Source organism: Myripristis murdjan, chromosome 22 (assembly GCF_902150065.1).
Source record: "Myripristis murdjan chromosome 22, fMyrMur1.1, whole genome shotgun sequence".
In the NCBI taxonomy this organism is placed as follows: Eukaryota; Metazoa; Chordata; class Actinopteri; order Holocentriformes; family Holocentridae; genus Myripristis; species Myripristis murdjan.
The window spans coordinates 8,651,199-8,671,034 of NC_044001.1; the positions used below are offsets into that span (position 1 = coordinate 8,651,199).

The 19,836-nt window shown below is 41.3% G+C and overlaps 2 protein-coding genes across 4 annotated transcripts; both read left to right on the top strand.

Annotated features, from left to right (window-relative positions):
* The first annotated feature begins 72 nt into the window (after positions 1 to 72).
* Positions 73 to 6,770, top strand: LOC115354111 (putative deoxyribonuclease TATDN3). Of its 2 annotated transcripts, none has more exons than XM_030044300.1 (10): positions 73 to 205; positions 294 to 326; positions 479 to 552; positions 2,822 to 2,906; positions 3,012 to 3,074; positions 3,175 to 3,284; positions 4,957 to 5,012; positions 5,103 to 5,215; positions 5,764 to 5,844; positions 6,078 to 6,770. In XM_030044300.1, the coding sequence occupies exons 1-10, from the start codon at positions 152 to 154 to the stop codon at positions 6,219 to 6,221; spliced, it is 813 nt and encodes a 270-aa protein (XP_029900160.1). In that variant the 5' UTR covers positions 73 to 151; the 3' UTR covers positions 6,222 to 6,770. The 2 variants fall into 2 exon arrangements, with proteins under 2 accessions (XP_029900160.1, XP_029900161.1); XM_030044301.1 differs by having other exon boundaries at positions 5,767 to 5,844.
* A 1,337-nt stretch (positions 6,771 to 8,107) lies between these two features.
* On the top strand, positions 8,108 to 19,236 carry coq8ab (coenzyme Q8A, genome duplicate b). 2 transcript variants are annotated; one of them, XM_030044758.1, is made up of 15 exons: positions 8,108 to 8,426; positions 8,824 to 8,977; positions 9,652 to 9,954; positions 10,130 to 10,196; positions 11,939 to 12,013; positions 13,076 to 13,201; positions 13,912 to 13,997; positions 14,088 to 14,228; positions 14,316 to 14,397; positions 14,563 to 14,656; positions 15,578 to 15,719; positions 16,084 to 16,191; positions 16,282 to 16,347; positions 16,652 to 16,738; positions 18,216 to 19,236. In XM_030044758.1, the coding sequence occupies exons 2-15, from the start codon at positions 8,843 to 8,845 to the stop codon at positions 18,507 to 18,509; spliced, it is 1,806 nt and encodes a 601-aa protein (XP_029900618.1). In that variant the 5' UTR covers positions 8,108 to 8,426; positions 8,824 to 8,842; the 3' UTR covers positions 18,510 to 19,236. The 2 variants fall into 2 exon arrangements, with proteins under 2 accessions (XP_029900618.1, XP_029900617.1); XM_030044757.1 differs by having other exon boundaries at positions 8,108 to 8,393.
* Positions 19,237 to 19,836: the final 600 nt, after the last annotated feature.

Below are 19,836 nucleotides of genomic sequence, written 5' to 3' on the forward strand. Positions count from 1 at the left end.
AAAAACAAAGAACTTATTGGACGGCTTGCTGGAGGAGTTAACTCCGCTCGCCCGGGCGACGCTGCACTAAAAGTCTAGTGCTCCTCCACCACGCATGCGCAGTGTGGCCGTTTCCCCGACCGGCTGATGTTTTGAACAACACTTTGTCCACATGCTCGGCTACATAGACTGTCACTGTCACATCTCTGCGAGGGATTTTGACAAGGTATAACAACTTTATAATCAATAATAATACACTTAAGATAAATTGTAATAATTAAAGTGCCGCTAACTTTTCCTCTTGTCCTCGTCAGGATATCGATGAGGTGATAGAGAATTCAAAAAAGGTGAGCCGTCTGTGCTAAAGAGCTAATGTTAATGTTGATCTCAGCTGTGTGTTGTTTACCTGCCCGCCGTGTGTGTGTGTGTGTGTGTGTGTGTGTGTGTGTGTGTGTGTGTGTGTGTGTGTGTGTGTGTGTGTGTGTGTGTGTGTGTGCAGGCCGGGCTGCTGGCGCTGCTCGCCGTGGCGGAACACGCCGGAGAGTTTGACCCGATCCTGCAGCTGCAGCACAGGTACCTTCTTTACCTTCCTGTGTCTCTGTGTGGTGACCAGAGTTATGACAGTGACCTGAATTCAAACCAAAAACCAAAACCAGGTGTGGAAAAAACATTTTAGCTCACTGACATACTAATAAAATCTAGACTTTAGGGGGTAAAAAAATGAAAACTAACTGAAAGGATATTGTGCACTTACAGAACCAACTGAGATCAAATAAAGCAAAATAAAAATAAATGTCTTTAGATTTAGTCTTTGTCAGTTTGGGCGACTTTGTTACATCAAGCAAACAAAGCATTATGTTTGTATTATAATACTGATTCTGAACTTCTCAAATCTTGTCCCTGAAAAACATCCCCTGAGTCAATATCAGTATAGAGTGCCATTGAGACTTCCCAATGTCACACAAAAAAAGATGAGATTTTCCACTGAACTCCATATCCATTGTATAAAGTAGACCTTAAGCTGTTAGAAATGCATGTTGGTCAAGCTCCTGCACCTTTTATAATTTGACTGCAAGCATAGAAAGTACAAGCGAATTGCAAAATGTGTCCACCCTGTCATGGGACAATTTCTAAATAGAGTAAATATATTCTAATCAGATATTGATTACAAAATGTACATTTTCAGAAAGGTATTTGGTCCCTCGTTCAGGAATATATTTTAGTTTCTGGAAAACATCTCTCAAAAATACAGAAATTATGGAAAAGTATGTTTGTATATGTAAAATCTGTGAAAGTTGTACTTTCTTTTCTGAATAAACTCTATAAATAAAGGTATCTGGTCAAACTTTGAAATAATACTGTTTGGCCCTAATCTCCTCAGAGCAAAATCACACAAAAGGTTTTGATAACTTGTGAAAATAATTATTTATTCATATAAAACATGAACATGACGGGGTGGACAATGACATGACGGGGTGGACCTTGGCATGACAGGGTGGACAATAGTGAAGTGCCTCATATATATTTAAAGGAAAAAATGTTATGGTTTTGTCAACAAATGTTTTTTGTCAAAACATGACTTTTTTCACCTACTGTATTTTGAATTGTGCACAGGTAGGCTACATCTGGAAATGACACTCAACAACAGCAAAAATAAATAAATAAAACCTTCAACTAGAGGAACAAACAAGATTGATATAAACAAAACAAAAACATGTTGGTCCCTAAATGTAGGCCTACCACAAAAAGTATAAACATAGGTATCCTTTCAAATGGTTTCTTTCTCTGCATATGTTTTGTCCTCCACTTGACTTCTGAAACACTGAAAAACTTATAAAACTGTTATAAAACTAGACCTGATGACGGGGTGGACAATGACAGGGAGGACGTTTCTGGCTGAAGTTTGCATTTAATGAGCACATGGTGGGCCATTAGCTAGCAACATGTATCAGTTAGGAAGGTGACTGTGCATACTTTAACAAACATATTTTGAATTTCTGAAAAGCATTTATATAGATTCATATTTTGCAATGACAGGGTGGACACATTAAGATTGAACACATTCAAGTTCAATCATAAAATGATGAAAATGTCAAAATATAAATGTTGATATGTACTCTCTCTGCAGGAGCTATTCTTCACTCCATTTGTAAAAGACAGAGCAGTGGTAGTGATGTCACTGATTACAGCTGGTGGTTTCTTATAGTGGCAGTAACCACCTAATGACGGGGTGGACAGCAAATCCAGGGACGCATGCAAAACGTTTATTATTATTATGAAATTAGACCATAAATGATCCAATTGACTCATTTTATTCAAGTACTTGATGAGAGCAACAAGAGCATGTAAAAGGTTTCTACATTGTATATCATTTATCTACTTATTACACTCAGTGAAGTTAGTAGAGAGGAGTTTGGGACATGGCAAAATCACATGCATCTAATCATAGAACATTTTTTTTAAATATGAAAAACACCCTTTTAAAGATGTATCTCTGTACCAATCTGTGTTTAAATGTTTGGCCATTTATAATAAACCCTCAAAATTTGCAAAATAACAAAATTATTTTGCAAATTTTTCATGAAAAGTGAGTGATTTCTGCCCGGGACACCAAATGGTACCCTATATTGATATTGACTCCCCTATATTATAATAGTTAAAAAAAAAAAAACAAACTAAAAAAAAAAAAAAAATTATAAAAACTAACCAAACACAAGCAAACCCACCATGGAAACTAACCGGAACTGAACTGAAAATAAAAATTAAAATAAAAAATAATGGAAAAATCTAAAACTATACTAACTCTTGTATTGAAAGCTTGACTGATTTTTTTCCCCCACAGGTTTCCAGGTTTTATCTTCCCGTGTTTCGGAGTCCACCCGGTTCAAGAAGTGAGCCCGGAGCAGCAGAGGAGTGCCTCTCTCCAGGTAGCTGCTCCTTACTGTTCATTTATTATTTATTATTTATGTTCTCATGAGACATTTCAGCTGCGCTGCAGAGAAGTAAAGGATGTTTTTCTGTCTCTTCTGCAGGATCTGGATGCCGCTTTGCCCCTGATAGAGAAATACAAAGACCACCTCATGGCTATCGGGGAGGTAATGCTTCAGCCTGATGTGACTGGACTCAGTGTCTCTTTGTTCTCCTGGATTTTATTTTATTTTTTGTCCCCACGTCTGTTTTCCTGTCTGTCAATAGGTGGGCTTGGATTTCACACCCAGATATATCAGCAGCGAGGCTGATAAAGAGAGCCAGAGGCAGGTGCTCATCCGTCAGGCGGAGCTGGCCAAGCGTCTGGACCTGCCGCTGTGAGTCAGAGGGAAAACTGGTGCCATTAAAGGAAAAATGCATCCAAAACCTTTAAAAAAAACAACAACAAAAAAAAAAACAATCACTGGTGATGCGAGTTTCTCGCCAGTTTCTCCATGAACAGTGGCCTTGATAGACCATGACACAATGACACTGCTGGTATTGTTATTGCTCACCCCACCAAAAAGTATAACCCACAATCACATGCAACAAGTTCAAAAAATCACTCCCTGAATAAAGGAAATTATTAACTGAAGTAGAAATAGACGAGTCATAATCATAAAATGTGGATTTCCTCTGTGATGTTACTTCTGCAGTGTAATTTTTGCAGTGATTTATTATGAATATTTTGTGGCTGCTGCCCTTGTACATATGAGGGATGATGAACCAAAAACATCTGAAATGTATCGTCGTCATATCGTTATCTGTATATCAACATGCGCGATATTAATATCTTAAAAGGAAACGATATGGCTGATAAGTAACTGCATTTTCTATGTCCATCTGGCATTATTATGATGTTTTTTGCCTAATTTTTCACTGTTGCAGCACTTCAAATTAAAAATACACTACTCACAAAAAGTTAGGGATATTCGGCTTTCAGGTGAAATTTCAGGATGAACCTAAAATGCATTATAACCTTTACAGGTGAACTTAATGTGACCTGTAAACTTTTGAATGCACATGTCCAACTGTTCAATGTTTCAGTACTTTTTGCACAAGTTGCTGTTCTCTAACAAGGAGTTTAATGGCAAAATTCACATCAGGTGTTTGATGCTCCAGCTCATCGAGGTGGTATCATTAGGGAACGGCTGCTGGAGACTGGGGTTCCTCAAATGGAGTGGCCTGCACTTTCTCCAGACCTGAATCCCATAGAAAACCTATGGGATCAGCTGAGTCGCCGTGTAGAGCCTCGGAGCTCTGTACCCCAGAACCTCAATGTCCTGAGGGCCGCCCTTCAAGAAGAGTGGGATGCCATGCCTCAGCAGACAATAAGTCGACTTGTGAACAGCATGAGACGTCGTTGTCAAGCTGTAATTGATGCTCAAGGGCACATGACAAGTTATTGACACTGACATTTTTTGTTGTGATATATCCACCACTGTTGTTGGCTTTTGTTTCAAGAAATTGTTTGAGATGAGGAAATCACCAGTGTATGCTTCTACTTAAACGCCCTACTTTCATGATATAATATCACTGTAGCGTGAACATTTTACATTTTCCATAAATTTCAGCCAAAAGCCAAATATCCCTAACTTTTTGTGAGTAGTGTAAGTTTGAACCCAGAGTCATATTATATATCATATCGCTATTGAAATATTTGACAAAAATATCGAGGTGTGAAATTTTGCCCGTATCGTGCAGCCCTAATGCAAATACAGAGTCACGAGAGGCTGCGATATTTTATCATGAGATGTTTTCTTTTCATAAATATTTTTTTTCTGATGTATTCTGATTAGGTGCAGCAACTCTATCCTCCAAATCAAGTTGGACAATGGGAGAAAATACATTATTTAATTCAAAATTCGTCATTTATGGCCAAAAAAAGTCAATTATTTTCTCACTTTGTTTACAGAGATGCTAAGTAGGGGATTTTTTTTTGTAATATAAGTCATTAAATCATCTGTAGACTTGATGATTTTTGTTTTTTTGTGTGTGTTTCATTGTTAGAAATGTTCATTCGAGGTCAGCGGGACGACCCACCATCCACCTGCTGAAGGAGCAAGGTAAACCACACTCGCCGTCTCCACTCCATCTGCAGGGAAAAGCCGCTCACAGCCGCAGCATAAAATGCAGTGCCTCTTAAATTTCACCAGGTGTCGAAAAAGTCCTGCTTCATGCCTTCGATGGGAAGCCCTCTGTTGCCATGGAGGGAGTGAAGGCCGGCTACTTCTTCTCCATCCCGCCATCGATAGTGAGGAGCGAACAGGTGCGTTATGGAGCAAAGAGCGAGTTTGTGTTCAATAAGTAACACAATACATACGGTATATTTCTACATCCTTTTACTTTTAACAGTTCATGAAAGCACACCACACTGTACACACAAACACACACACATTTTCCGTCATTTAAAAAAAATTTTTTTATTTAACTCTAAATACTTACAATATATGGAATTTAGTGCTTTTATATTTTACATGTTCTTCCCTGGTAAATTTTGTGTAGCTTCTGTTATCAAACTCATTCTTGTCTTTCTTTCTTTCTTCATGATCTGGTTACATGTTTTTAGTAGCATTTTTTAACTCTCCTGCTCAGGTTCTTCACTTTCTCTATATTCCATCTTGTGCGTGCAAACAAACAGAAAAACAGAAATATTACCTCTACAGTCAGTGTGAAACTCCTTCCTGCGTCTGCAGTTTATCTAAACCTCTGACGGTCTCCTCGCAGCGCTGAAATGTTGACTTTGTTGCCCCTGGCTGGCATGACCACGCTGCACGTTAATGATTAATGATGATTTGTTGTGTTTTCTCCACTAAGAAGCAGAAACTTGTGAAACAGCTGCCGCTAGAGAACATCTGTCTGGAAACAGATTCGCCTGCTCTCGGGCCAGAAAAACAGGTGAATTTTATTTTTTGATTGATTGATTAATTGATTGATGCTCACGTCTGCACGAGATACTTCCACTGAATTATGCAGCACTGTTTTGGTAAATTTTATGGTCAGAATGTGAGGAAGATGTTTGTGTAAGCTCCTTGGTCGCTCTCTCAGCTACATTACAATCCTACAATGCCTTGAAAAATATTTAAATTTTATTTATTACACTACACTCTTCCTGTGAATGATAAACGCAGGTCAGAAATGAGCCCAAAAACATCTCCATCTCGGCCGAGTACATCAGTCAGGTCAAAGGGCTGCCGTTGGAGAAGGTGATGGAGGTGACGACGCAGAACGCCCTGCGACTCTTCCCCAAGCTGAAGGCAGCCATCAGGCCCTGAGGACATCAGGACATCAGTCTCCGTCTGTCCTTGTCTCCTGGACTGTATGGCAGAAACTTTGTGTGGCCGTGCTGTTTCTGTTTATTGAGCCGAGCGAGTCGGTCTGGTGGACCCAGGATGCACTCCTGCAGCTGAAATGTCCGTCACTACACTGCAGATCTGCAGACGTGGTGCACCTCAGTGTGAAAGCCACAGAATAAAACACAAACAGCATCTGTGTGGACAATATGCACAATATCTAAAATAAATCAAGAGGATGAAATCATTTTTAAAGTCCTGTCAGCAATTTGTTGTATTTTTTGCCACATTGTGTGTGAAACATCATCTCACAATCTTTTAATCACACGGAGTGACTTCCAGTTTATTTTTAATGCAACACCAGTCGGTCATGTAACTCATCTGAAGCTCTTGTTGTAAAGTGACTAATCATGGTTTCATTTTCATTGTTTTTCTCTTTATATGACCCACTAATCTCCTAATCTAAGCACAGTGATAGCAGAGGTCCTTTCCCTATAAAGGTGTCAGCTGTAAATAAACCACAGAAACAAAGTCCTCTGTGATTTTCCTGTGATGAGATGCCAATTTCAAAAAGCTCTGAATTCCAGCTGGCGAAGAGTCAAAGTTTAAAATCAGCTGTAGAGCTGTCCAAACTCTGTCAGGGCCCTGAATCAGTCCCAGGTCACAGGGCTGCTGCCTTCAGGTGCCGCTCACAAGCTCCTACATCTGACATCTGGAGTTGTAAATACAATTAAACTGCAATATCATGAACAGGAACTCTAATGACTTCATTTTGAAAATAAGAAGAAAATACAGGTTAACATTACTGTGACATAACATTAAGCCCACTAATTACCAATAAAATGAAAACCTTAACATTAAAAACATAAAGTTGTTCTTCGTCACGACACATCTTCTCCATCACATCTGGGCCACTCTTATCAGGGAAAAGTTTTACCTCCAGGTAAATTTAAAGACCATGTTAATTCATTTTCCTGTTAAATAATCCTGCCCTTTAACAGCTGCTGATCTACCAACGTATATCTATATGTATCTATATCTATATCTATAGACAGGTAGATAGACAGATATACACCACTTTATCAGGTCCACCTGTACAGTTTAATATAGTTCAGTGCAACAGCTCTGCCATAAATTCTATCTTTTAATAAAGTTTATAATGTTCAGTTTTTGTTGACATTATGGAGAATGTGTAAATTTAATTCTGTGTTTATTATTGAGGTTGTAGTTTGCAGAGGTCATCCTGGACCACATCATATTAAGAGGTGTTTCTGATTTTTTGTCCTCCCCATTTATATACAATGACGGGGGACCGAATAGTGGAAACAGCTCTCAATAAAATGCAGTCCAGTCCAACAGCAGCACTATGAGCTCAATGCCAAACACAGAATTGAATGAACACCTCTATTACTGTGACAAAAAGAAAACCTGAACATTATAGTCATCAGAAAAGTAAACTTTATGGCGCAACAGTTGCATTGTATTGTATTAGATTGTCCAAGTGGACCTAATAAAGTGGCCACTGAGTGTAGAAAGACATATAGAAGTCAATGGTGTGGATTTCAATAGAGAATAGTAGTGTCTCATCATTGCCCACACGCTGTTTTAGAGGCTTTTTCACCCCGTTAAAACTAAAATTCTGTGCAAAAACACTGAATCATAATTTATTTTATCATGCGGTGGACCAAATGTGAATATACTGAACTCCGGTACAAAATATCAGCTGTCAGTGACTTGACTATTTCAGCTTTCAAAACGCTTCATCGGTCAAATTTCGCGAGTCACCCTGTTTGTCGCTCATGCGCGGCTCCGCTCAAAGTTGCGGTATTTCCGGGGGCGCCTGAACGCGGCGTGTGTCCGGACGTCAGGCGTCACCCTCGCGGCGCAGCGACTGACAGCGCGTCCAGCCACTCGGGACTTTTGTTGATATTCCCAGATGTCGCTGAACTTTGCTTCATTGGTCCGTGTTTATTAAACGGGCCACGGGTCGAGTCGGGGAAATTTGCATGTCCTTCACTCCGCTCGCCCCTCGCGCTACAAGAGTTTGCAAGAAAGTGTGTCAAGTCAGATCAAGGTGAACGTGCTGCAGCCCCAGCATGCGTGAGCCCACTGTTACTGTGTCTGCAGCCCGCAGATGAGGAAACCACCCTGCGTGTGAGCTCTGCTGTGTTTACTGCTGTTTGGGGGGTGAGTGCAACTCCACTTTTCCTCTTTCTGTCACTTGAATATTTCTCATGTGGCCCCTCACTTCATTTAACTTTATTTTTAAAACCAGGTTTGATCTTTTCAGAGTCACTTTTCCATGCATGCTCTTGTTGTTTCTGCTGTCCTTCACACACGCAGCCAGCCAAGTTAATATTGCACTTTTATCAGTGTTTGATTGGGTTGTTTTTCTAAGGCAGTATGGAGGATATGGAGTAAGGCTCAGGTTTATTTAAGACAAGCATGGGAACATAAACTGATGGTGCTTATGAGTTACATCTGGCTGAAATCCAGCTTCTCATGCCACGGGCATTTCTGTTTACACCTCCGAGCCTCAAACAATATGTTGTCCGGGACCCTGCTGTTATTTTTGTCCGTGCAGGTCTGTATTGGATAACAGGATGACAGGTGACGCGGTGGTGTGGAGGGGGCTGGCCTGGATGAAGCAGGTGGCCAGCAGGGGCCAAACAAGTGGCCTGCACTGCATCAGAAGTCAGGGGCTAGTAAACTTCCATCACGCCACCAGCTCAGCAAGGGTGAGCGTTCAACCATGATCTGATCCCGCTCCAGCGCGGGATAGAGTTTCACAAACATGCAGCCCAGATAACTTGTCCCTCTCGGCCACCATGACCCCATCAGCGCCGCCACAATGGTGACTGTTTTGTAAGACAAATGGTTTTCTAACGGAGGTCGCCGGAGAGAGAAGCTCAGTCTGCGAGGCATTCGGTGTAGCATCTGATCAATGTCGGCTTTGGAAGGCTGACACCAACATTTTAGCCCATATTTTGTGTTTTAAATTCATATCCGGCCATTTTCAGGCTGAGCCAATCGCCAAAATCTCAAATGTTGTGTGTTTTTCCAAGGTGTGTGTCCTTTGTAGGGTGGAAAAACCTCAAAACTACATTTAGACGAACAGGGGACACAAAAGAAAAAAAAAAAACATGCCAAGGAAATTCTTAGGCTGATCAGCAAAACTCCAAAATTACAAATATTGGGTGTTTTCCCTAAATTTATGCTCTTTGCTGGGTTGAAAAGCCACATAGACCAACATAGGATGCTACAAATTCTTACGCTGATACGCTGAAACAGATTTGATTTGGAGATTTTACAAACTGCCACACCTGAAACTGCTATGTAAATTTTTGCTTTCACCTCTACTAAACGCCACTGATTGGCTCTAATGTGGATTGCTTTTTTGTTTCCATCCCAGGAGGCATTCAGGGAACAGCGTGACGTCTGCGTCCACAGAGCCACCGCGGCGCCTTTTCACACATACTCGACTCTCGGGCCGTGTTTCAGCCCCTCTGACAGTATGAACGCCGGACGGGGGACGTGCGTCGGACGACCGAGCACCAAGCGGCTCACGTACCAGAGGAACTGGTCGAGTCGATTTTTCTCTGGACACACGAGGTTATTTAACCAGGACAATTCCACAGTGGGGAGGCTGACGTCAGAGGACATTGATAAAGCGAGAAACAGCAAGAAAACGGACTCCAAGCAGCATAAACAAATGGTACCCGCTCTTGCGCCTTTTATCAATATTGGATTAATGCTGATCCATGTTTGACTTCGTGGTCGTATCCGACTTTTGTCATAAGCCTCCCCCGTTCAGTGCCAACATTGCACAGGCGCGATTGTGCTCGCCTTTTGTTCTCCAACTCTAACCGTGTCTCTCCTTTTCCCTCCAGCTCAGCGAGCGAGCCAGAGAGCGGAAGGTGCCTGTCACACGGTTAGGGAGGCTGGTGAACTTTGGAGGTACGTCGGCTCGCCTGTGAATGCATCACGGTATATTTGTGTTGTTCCACTTCCTGTTTTTAGGCCGCCACATGAGAAGTGTGACTCGATTACTCTCATGTTCCTCTTCAACAATTTGTGATTTGTGACTGGAAGAATCCCCAGACCTGCGGGAGGAATCCAGACCTCGAGGGCCCCTGACCCGCGGTTGCTCAAATGGAGCGGCATGTTACGTTTCAGGCGTTTCTGTGTGAAAGAGTGGCAGGGCGGCGCTGAAAAACAACATACAGCGTCTAACACTTAGCGCTTAGGAAGTTTCTCTCATTGGCCAACTGGAGGGTGACATAATTTTCCCGGCCTGTATCAGGGCTTCCAGATTCTGGCCCTTTTTAGTCTAACACAAAAATGAAACAGGGTGTAAATCCAACACTGATATAATATATATTTTAAATTTCAAGCATGCTTTAATGATGTATTTCTGTATTTATATAGCTGAATTCGATGGCTGATATCATGTCATCATAGATGTATTGCTATGGGTGTTTGTGTTGGCCAATATGCAAAAAAGACAGATGAGGAGTTCCTTCAGCTGTGCTATTATTTAATAGTTTGTGCAGCTGACTTCATTCTTCACAATACTTTCTTTTGCTGCAACTGTGAAAAATCAAGCAGGACGTGTCATTTTTACCGCTATGAGCTGACCAAACTTGCCGATTCCTTGCTACAAATGTGTGTTTTTATGCATAAAGCCATTTAAACCAGCATATCAGTATCAGAGTTTATTTTTTTAACTCATAAATGTTGGTTGGCCCCCAATATCCATGGCTCTAATTCAGAATCTGCAGTGAAAAAGTGAAACGTCATCAGTCTTAAGTCTTTTTCATAACACTGGCCCTTTTTAATTCAGTAATGTTTTTTTAATATTTCATTTTAGTTAGTTTTACATGCTGTGTGTTTTTTTTCACAGTCTTGTTTGTGATGTTCTGTTTATGCTGTGTTCACAATGTCGTATTTTTAGTTTACAATAACAGCCTCGCTCGCTTGTTATCCGGTGGCCGGGCCGGGCCGAGGGAGGTGCTGACAAGCTGCTCTGCAGGAATGGAATTACAAAGGATCAGTAGCTGAGAAAATCTTTGTGGGACACGGCCGACAGCCCGCTCCTCCGGCCCGCCCGAGCTCAGCTCATATAAATTGTTTTGTCAACTGTCAGCAAAATTCTTTTTCTTCTTTCATCAAAGGAGAGCAGAGTCGGCGCTGGTGGTGTTCCCCCTTCCCTTTGATCTAAATTTGCACCTGAGCGGCTCAGAGTGTCGCCCCGAGCGTTGGCCACAGCCGCCTCCTGCTAAAAGTCACTGATTGCTCTTATCACTTGTTCTGCGACAGCGAGCCAGAGCTTTCCATGTTGTTTTGCCGCCGTTATCAGATCTAAACAACGATAAGAGGAGGGCTGAGGGTTCTCTGGTGCCACACTGTGCGTGGCATTCATTAAAAAAAAAAAAAACAAAAAACCTGGCATTAGCCTTCTTTGCTTTAGAGGTGTGTCATTTTTATTTCCCTTTTCAAATGTCTGTGTATGTGGAGGAAGTTTGCGTATTGATATTTTTTAACAAGGTTGCGTTATTATTTCATGTGAAAGAACATATTTCCATTATCCATTTAGAGACCACTCCTTAATCCTCCCTCACTTAAAGCTCATTTTAATTGAAAGGAAAATAAAAAATAATAATAATTCTTTTTTTTTCTGTATTAATTTTTCTCTGCAGGTCTTGCCGTTGGACTCGGCATCGGGGCAATCGCTGAAGTGGCCAAGAAGAGTTTAAAGCCCCAGCAGCAAAGTGGTAGGTGGAGGGATATTGGTGATATAATTTAGTCTGAAGGCGGATGTGATGACTTCGGGTTTGACTGTGTGCAGGAGTGAAATAGTTCTGATACTTGGAAATCGATATCAATACTTTTTCCTGTACCTTGCTTTCCTGAGAGCAAACATGATTTCATACAGTACTTTCGTTTTTCATTTAAAAGGCAAAATGTCTCAAATTAATGTGTTTGCATCTATACATTTAAAAAAAAAATATGACTGCAATACAGCACAGCATGAAAAAATATGTTTTACATCAAGAAATATCGTAGAGCTTTCTATAAAATATAGAGTGCAGGATGAACGACATGAACAACAACAGGAAGCGCTTATCACAAAGATCAAGAGTCTAAAAGTCCTGCCATGTCGTCTGTGTGGTTGTGTTAAGAGGCTGTAGCTTCTCAATTTTTAATTAACGTCTTAGCTGATTTATTGATTTATTGGCCATTCAGCTGAGACCCTAATACAGACGAGTCCCACATCACCAACAAGTTATTTTATGGGATCAATAAAACAAAACAAATACATTCTGCAGCATGAATCATCATTATGCCCTGCTTGTGATACATTATGATTGTCCCTGTGTGTTATTCTTTGGTGACGTATTCCTCTGTCATAAAATACTGATCACGAGTTCTTTAATGAGAAAGTGTGCCACCGCCAGGCTCATATCAGCTTATTAATATAAAATGTGTGTGTGTGAATGAGACTCTTGTACCTTCATTTAACACCGCTTTCAGAGAACATCTTGTCTGGGCAGGTTGTAATAAAGTTCAAGCAAAAGATAATGAGCTGGAATGATTACTCTGATCGCTGCCAGTGACACTAAATGAATTAATGGAGGGATGAAATAAAAGACCCCATGCTAATAGATGGGATTAATGTAACGTTTTTTTTTTTTCTGTGGTAGACTGCTTCCCTCTGCTCGGCCGCCCCCTGACAAAGCAAACGTCTTTTCCGGTGTTTTCCAGGAATACTGACTTGCTTACTCACTAACTTACTGAATGATTTGTGTTTTTTTTTTTTTTTTTTTTTTTTTTAGGAGATAAAAAAGCCATACTGGACTCAAGTGCCTTCCTCTCAGAGGCCAACGCTGAGAGAATCGTCCGGACGCTGTGCAAGGTCCGAGGCGCTGCGCTCAAACTCGGGCAGATGCTCAGCATTCAAGGTGAGGAATGACAAAAAAAAAAGTGTGACACCTGAATCTGAAGCCCTTTAATTGACAGGGAAATGTGCAGGAATTCACTTTTGTTGACATTTTCACAGCATGTGACATTAAAAACGACAATACTTCACATACATGAGGAATGCATACTATAGACTCTGTAGTATGCATTTGGCAGTTCATAGTATAGCATATTGTACTATTTATAGTACAGATAGCCCAGTAAAATACATATATCACTCTACAGAAAAGCAAAATTCAACATTCAGCAGTGACCCAGCATACACAGATTTAGTCAGCCAGTGCATCAACTTCCCAACAAGTGACACAGGCAACGCTTCGTCCGCTTTTGCACAAACTGACCGGCAAACAAAATCCCTGGACCGACGGGGAAATGTCATCACCTAAAATAAACCCCGAGCCAGCTGAACACAGCAAGTGCCATACCAGTCGAGCTATTGTGGGACGCTTTGCTTTTAGAAAATGATGGGCAGTTTCGGCTGCAGGACACTGTACTCCGTTGTTGTCTTTACACAACACGCTTCCATATACAGCGCCGGCGTGCAGTTTGACCTTGTGCGATATCCTGTTTGTCGACCATGCATGCACTTTTACTGCGTATTAGCTACAGCTTGAATCAAGGTAGTGTGGTTATTGTCTTATCGTCTTGTTTCACTCTGTTCCTCTGCTGTTTTCCTCCTTCTGCCCTTCAGATGATGCATTTATCAACCCTCAGCTGGCCAAAATCTTTGAGCGTGTTCGACAGAGCGCGGACTTTATGCCCACCAAGCAGATGATGGTACGGTATGGGGAGCCGGAGCTAATTCAGCAAACTCTACAGATCCCGTTTCATGGCTGAGCCAGTCTCTCCTCTCTTGTTGCCCCGCAGAAAGCCATCAGCAGCGACCTCGGCCCGAACTGGAGGGACAAGCTGGAGTACTTTGAGGAGAAGCCGTTCGCCGCTGCGTCCATCGGTCAGGTGCACTTGGCGAAGATGAAGGATGGCCGAGAGGTAGCCATGAAGATTCAGGTGAGAACGGTGAAGTCAAAGCAGAGGCAGAGTGGCGATAAAATGCAGTGATTTTACAGAACAATGCTGTCATGCCTCTCCTTTTAGTACCCCGGAGTCGCCAAGAGTATCAACAGTGACGTGAATAATATCATGGCTGTCCTGAGCTTAAGCAATGCGCTGCCTGAAGGTAACATTGTCTTACAGGATTTTATCGTTTTTGTGATAACTGTTGCTATTGTCCGAGGCTGATAACCTCCGCTATTGTCAATATCCTGCAGCGTAAAAAAAAAAATGAACCGTTTTCAGGCTGTCGTGATTTTCATTTTATTCCCATTTGCCCTTTTCTTGACAGGTCTGTTTCCCGAGCATCTGATAGAGGTTATGAGCCGTGAGCTGGCGCTGGAGTGCGATTACATAAGAGAGGCCAAATGTGCCAAAAAATTCCAGTGAGTCGTTCACGCTCCTCTTACTACACTGGCTGACTTTGGGATTGTATCACTTTATCCTGGGTAGGGCTCCACGGACCGGGCCTCACTTTACAGATTCTTCTTTTCATTTCTTTCTTTCTTTTTTTTTTTTTTTTTTTTTTTTTTTTTTTAATTATGTCTGCATGGTTTTCTTGCCAATCACTGCAATCACTGCGGTGTGTCTGCACAGCACTTCCCAGAGATCATGTGGTGATGAAACTGTGTGGCCACAACTGTAACTCTTTAAGAAGATAAGATAAGAATCCCTTTATTGTCATTGTCGTGGTTAACAACGGAATTAGGTGCCATCCTTCAGTGCAGTACAGAAAAAACAAAAAACATAATAAATAACAAAAGTGAGGGAAAAGAAACAGTCACACATACACATACACTCCTTCACATTCTAAGATTTTCTTGGATGTGATGTTGATGGAGTTGAAGTTTCTGTAGATGGTGCTCTTTTCATGGTGGCTTTTTTCCTATTTTTCCAATCTTCCATTTTGTAAAATGTGAATTTTGGCTTCTTACTCGTTACCAATATCTTCATATCATTAAATGTTTCAGAGCTTAAAGCTGCATCAATCTAAGGGATGTTTTAGACTCTGCAGACAAATGGAATCAGCATGTAATTTAATGTTTGAGCCACTAATAATTTAGGTTTTTATACCAGTTTTTGGAAGTTGAGTCTTTTTGAAAGTTAAGTTATTGTAGCCTTAGGTTAAGTGTGTGTTCTTTCATGTGATATTAATATGAAGACAAAATATAGCTCAGCCCTTGACTTGAGGACAGCTTTCTATTCCGGTGCACCACCGTGCTCCTTTGTTGGTGACATTTTTATGATGTTTTCATAGCCGATGTCACAATTTGCCCTTTAACTTTGTCGCTGTTTGTGTCTGTCAGAGAGCTGCTGAGGGATCACCCTTACTTCTATGTGCCCGATGTGATTGACGAGCTGAGCAGCCAGCACGTCCTCACCACAGTGCTGGTGCCCGGTTTCCCCCTGGACCAGGCCAACGACCTCTCCCAGGAGCTCAGGAACGAGGTACGCACGCCCACACAGCGACAAAACCCTTTCAAACACGGCGCAGCTTACGGTCTCATTTTCACCTGCGCGCTGCCAAGACGCCGCCTTGTTTGGAAGCGCTGGCGGTGATGTGGCAAATTGACAAATGCTGAGACACGCCACCTTCAGAACCATGCAGTCATGTCAGAACATGACAGCTGACTTGCAACAATTGTTATTTTGCTCATCTTATTTCACTTGAATATTTCACACAATTCCTCAGTTCAGCATGAAATGAAAGACCATTTTTAAATATAGTGATCATGTTTTGCTGCATCTCAGTAATCCCTCTATTCTTTTTTTCCCCCTTTTTTTTTCAAATTCTGTCCTTGACTTCCACTAGATTTGTGAGCAAATATTGATTTTATGCTTGAGGGAGCTTTTTGAGTTCAGGTACATGCAGACAGATCCGAACTGGTCCAACTTCTTCTTTGATCCACAAACTCACAAGGTAAGTTCGCCTTTGTCAGAGGATGTTTACACAGATAATGACGTTTCCCATTGCGCTCAAGGCTGTTTTCTGTTTTTGTCCATGTTTCAGGTTGCACTATTAGATTTTGGAGCCACACGGGGATTTGATAAGAGTTTTACTGATACTTATATTGAGGTGAGAGCAAAAAAGAATGGAAAAAATAAAGTTATTCCAATGACTAAACAGTAGATCAACTTTGGACAAAAAATGTGTTAACTTCAAATTTATCAGTCAATGTTTTAAAATCAGAGTCCACAAAAACGCAGCAGATTAATTCAGATCTTGAAACCACTCAGGACCTCAACAGTGGCTGATGACGTGCGTTTGCGTTCATGCAGGACAGTATTTTATAAAATTAGGTGTCTTTTCAAAAACTGGAAATTGTGTTTTTTTGGCATGAAACTTTACAGCTGTTCTGCCGATGTTTTTCTGCCACCAGGTTATCAAGGCAGCTTCTGAGCAGGACAGAGAGGGCGTGCTGCAGAGGTCCAGAGACATGAAGTTCCTCACGGGCTACGAGACAAAGGTGAAAACTCTGATCAACTTTGAAATGAATGAAAATTGGATTATTAATGGAAAACACCAGAAAAACATCAGAAAGAAGTTTACTTGCACAATCCAAGCCCCTCACTGATCTAAGCAATACATGTTGAAAACTATTCCAGATGTTCTGGCCGCATGATTTGATTAAACAAGAGGCTTTCCATGATATTCAGTACAACAGCACTTTTTACTGTTCTGTATCAAGTAAAGTGTTGTTTAATAACTCTTAATTACATTATCCGGCGTGATGTAGAAGGACGCGTTTCCAAAAACAACATTGGAGTTAAAGTAAGAGTTGGAAGAGGGGGAGGAAAGAAGTTTCAATTTGGCTGCCTCCTGCGTTTTTGGCCCCACAGTGTCGACTGTAAGGCGGCGCTGCCCCCCGGGCTGTGGTGGTGGTTCAGGCTATGGCTTCCTCCAGGCAAGCTGGCTCATTGTTAGAAAAATCGTTCATGTTCAGTTCAGTTGAAGCTTTAATTCTGGTGGAGTATTTGTGTTGGTGGAGCTGAAACATTAATTAAAGTCCCCATGGACTGACCTCACATGACCTCTGCTTCCTGTAAAACAGCATATCTGAAATAATGACATCATCCTGCACTAGGGTGTAAATTAAAATTTCAACCCGTGAAACCTTCTTTAAATCTTTTTAAATCTTTAAAAATCCTCTGTTCAGCGTGCCAACACCAGTGAATTTCCGTGATTCTCCGTACCACATTAAAAAAAGACAATTAAAATTCCCATTTATTCAAGATGCACTCAACATTCAAGTATTTAAAACACACAATAAGTCAACTGTGCTTCAATAACAACTTTGTAGATTGCACTGAATTTCAACTGCAGTTTCCAGCAGAGACATGAGAAACGTGGAAATAATAAACAGCCTTACACATAATTAGAAAAAGAAGCAACTGATTAATATCACATGCCTGTCTTTGAGCCGCTTTCCTAAGTTGGAAGTGTTTCCTCCTTTCATTGGGAAACTACAATGGCACTGTTTGCACATTGGGATTTGCAAATGTATTACTATCCCTTGAGCATCGGCCTCAAACACAGAATCCTTCCACACACGACTCTTGCTGTGTTTCTTTTGGACGAGACAAAAGAAACAGAGAGTTGGGTTGTTTGTTGTTTGCTGGTGATATGTAACGTCAGAGTCAGACCATCACATCTCCAACTTCCTAAACTAAAATGTAACTTAGTGTTTGACTCCTATGAAATGGTCATTTGCTATGAAATTAACATTTAAAGGAGCAGTATTACCTGCATTGACCTCTAGTGGTGAACGTAGGAATTGCAGCACAAGTCTTCTACAGAAGTCTCTAACAGAGCACCCCAATCTAGTAAAGCAGTCACTGTGTCATTAATCAGAAACCTTATGAACCCTTTCAGGTGTATCATGGTTGTTGCGTAAATTTATTGCCCCTTTAAAGATGGTTTATTATCTGATGCTGTCCTGTAAGGCGATGGAGAACGCCCACGTGGATGCAGTGATGATCCTCGGAGAAGCCTTTTCCTCCGAGGAGCCCTTTGACTTCGGAGCGCAGAGCACCACCGAGCGCATCCACAGCCTCATCCCGGTGATGCTGAGGGAGCGCCTCACCCCGCCTCCGGAGGAAACCTACTCGCTCCACCGCAAGATGGGCGGCTCCTTCCTCATCTGCTCCAAGCTCGGGGCTAAAATTCCCTGTAAGAACATGTTCCAGGAGGCCTACGCCAAATACTGGAAGGACCGCAAACCAGAGGCGAGCCGCTAGAGACGGCCACCTTGTGAGAGCAGAGGGGTTTCTCAGAAGAATGATGAAGGAACAGTTTACCCAAAATACAACAGAAAACAACATTTACCACTGGTGCAGGACAGTTTCCACGTGACTTGGCAGCCAAATCGCACAGAAACTGCAGTAAGAGGAAGTAGGGGAAAAAAATTTACTTGTATTTTGGGTGAATTGTTTCTTTAACCCCAGGATCTTCTAGCATCCTCATTGGTTAACAATTGAACAGACATTTTTATTTGATGTCAAATGCCTTGGTCAGATACAGTTAAAAAGACCGCTGGTCCATTGATTATGGGAATTTATCATGCAAGTGAGTCATTTATCAGGGTTTACTGGATCATTAAGTGAACAGTCAGATTTTTTTATGAACAAATAGAAAGCTCCTCCAGGGGGAAAAAAATGTCTGCCAGTTAAGAACAGTGTCATATTTGTGTGCCTTATATTCCCTCGCTCTTATAAGCTCCAGTACTCCCATCATGACGACAAATACTGGACACACTCAACAGAACGACATTATTTTTTTTTTTGTCTTTTTTTTTTTCATTACTGTGTGACTTTGTATGTTTTGTCGGAATGAATTCGTGAGTACATCCCGTCTGTCGTTAGCCTATAGTTGTAAATACCGACGTGCCTGTACGGTTTGAGGAACTGTATCCCATCTGATGGTGATTGTCATTTGAAATAAATTGACCGTGATGCTGCAACAACATCTGAGCTACGCAACTTGTCTTGGAAACCAAATGTACCAGGAGGGTATTCCAAAAAAAAAAGACAGTAAAACAAAGGTTGAATGTCTAAGATAATGATCCAGGCTCATCTGATGACAGGTGCTAATAATACACAACACTCCCGAATATATTCAGTGACATTATTTAGAGTTATCTTGCTAAGTTGCTAATCCTGCTTTGTGGAATACCCTCCTGGCATGTACAGCTGTATTTTTATTTAGATTACATGTCTACATTGAGGCTTTGCTTCAGAATGATAATCCACAATATCAGTGGGGCTTTTTTGGTGTTTCTGCACTGCAAGGAACAAATGTGAGCTCTCATGAACTGGATACAGGTTGAGTCATGGTGACTGAGAGTGGGAAAACATGTATATTCATATCAAGATGTCACAGTTTATTACAAAAAAAAAACAACACCGATAAACTTCAACCAGCCAAAGCTCTGCTTCTCTGCTGCAAAATAAACGCAACTCAACTACATGAAACGGAGATTTAAATATACAGTGGTGGAAAAAAGTTTTCGGACACCCTTAAAATTTTACACAATCTCACAATCTCAAATATTATCATGAAATATTT

Bases quoted from the DNA above. Each gene is read 5' to 3' on its own strand.
- LOC115354111 (XM_030044300.1), top strand. From the start codon at position 152: ATGCTCGGCTACATAGACTGTCACTGTCACATCTCTGCGAGGGATTTT. The intron at 553-2,821 runs GTACCTTCTTTA...TTTCCCCCACAG, and splicing joins ATCCTGCAGCTGCAGCACAG to GTTTCCAGGTTTTATCTTCC. The intron at 2,907-3,011 runs GTAGCTGCTCCT...TCTCTTCTGCAG, and splicing joins AGAGGAGTGCCTCTCTCCAG to GATCTGGATGCCGCTTTGCC.
- coq8ab (XM_030044757.1), top strand. From the start codon at position 8,374: ATGAGGAAACCACCCTGCGT. The intron at 12,014-13,075 runs GTAGGTGGAGGG...TTTTTTTTTTAG, and splicing joins AAAGCCCCAGCAGCAAAGTG to GAGATAAAAAAGCCATACTG. The intron at 16,192-16,281 runs GTAAGTTCGCCT...TCCATGTTTCAG, and splicing joins TTGATCCACAAACTCACAAG to GTTGCACTATTAGATTTTGG.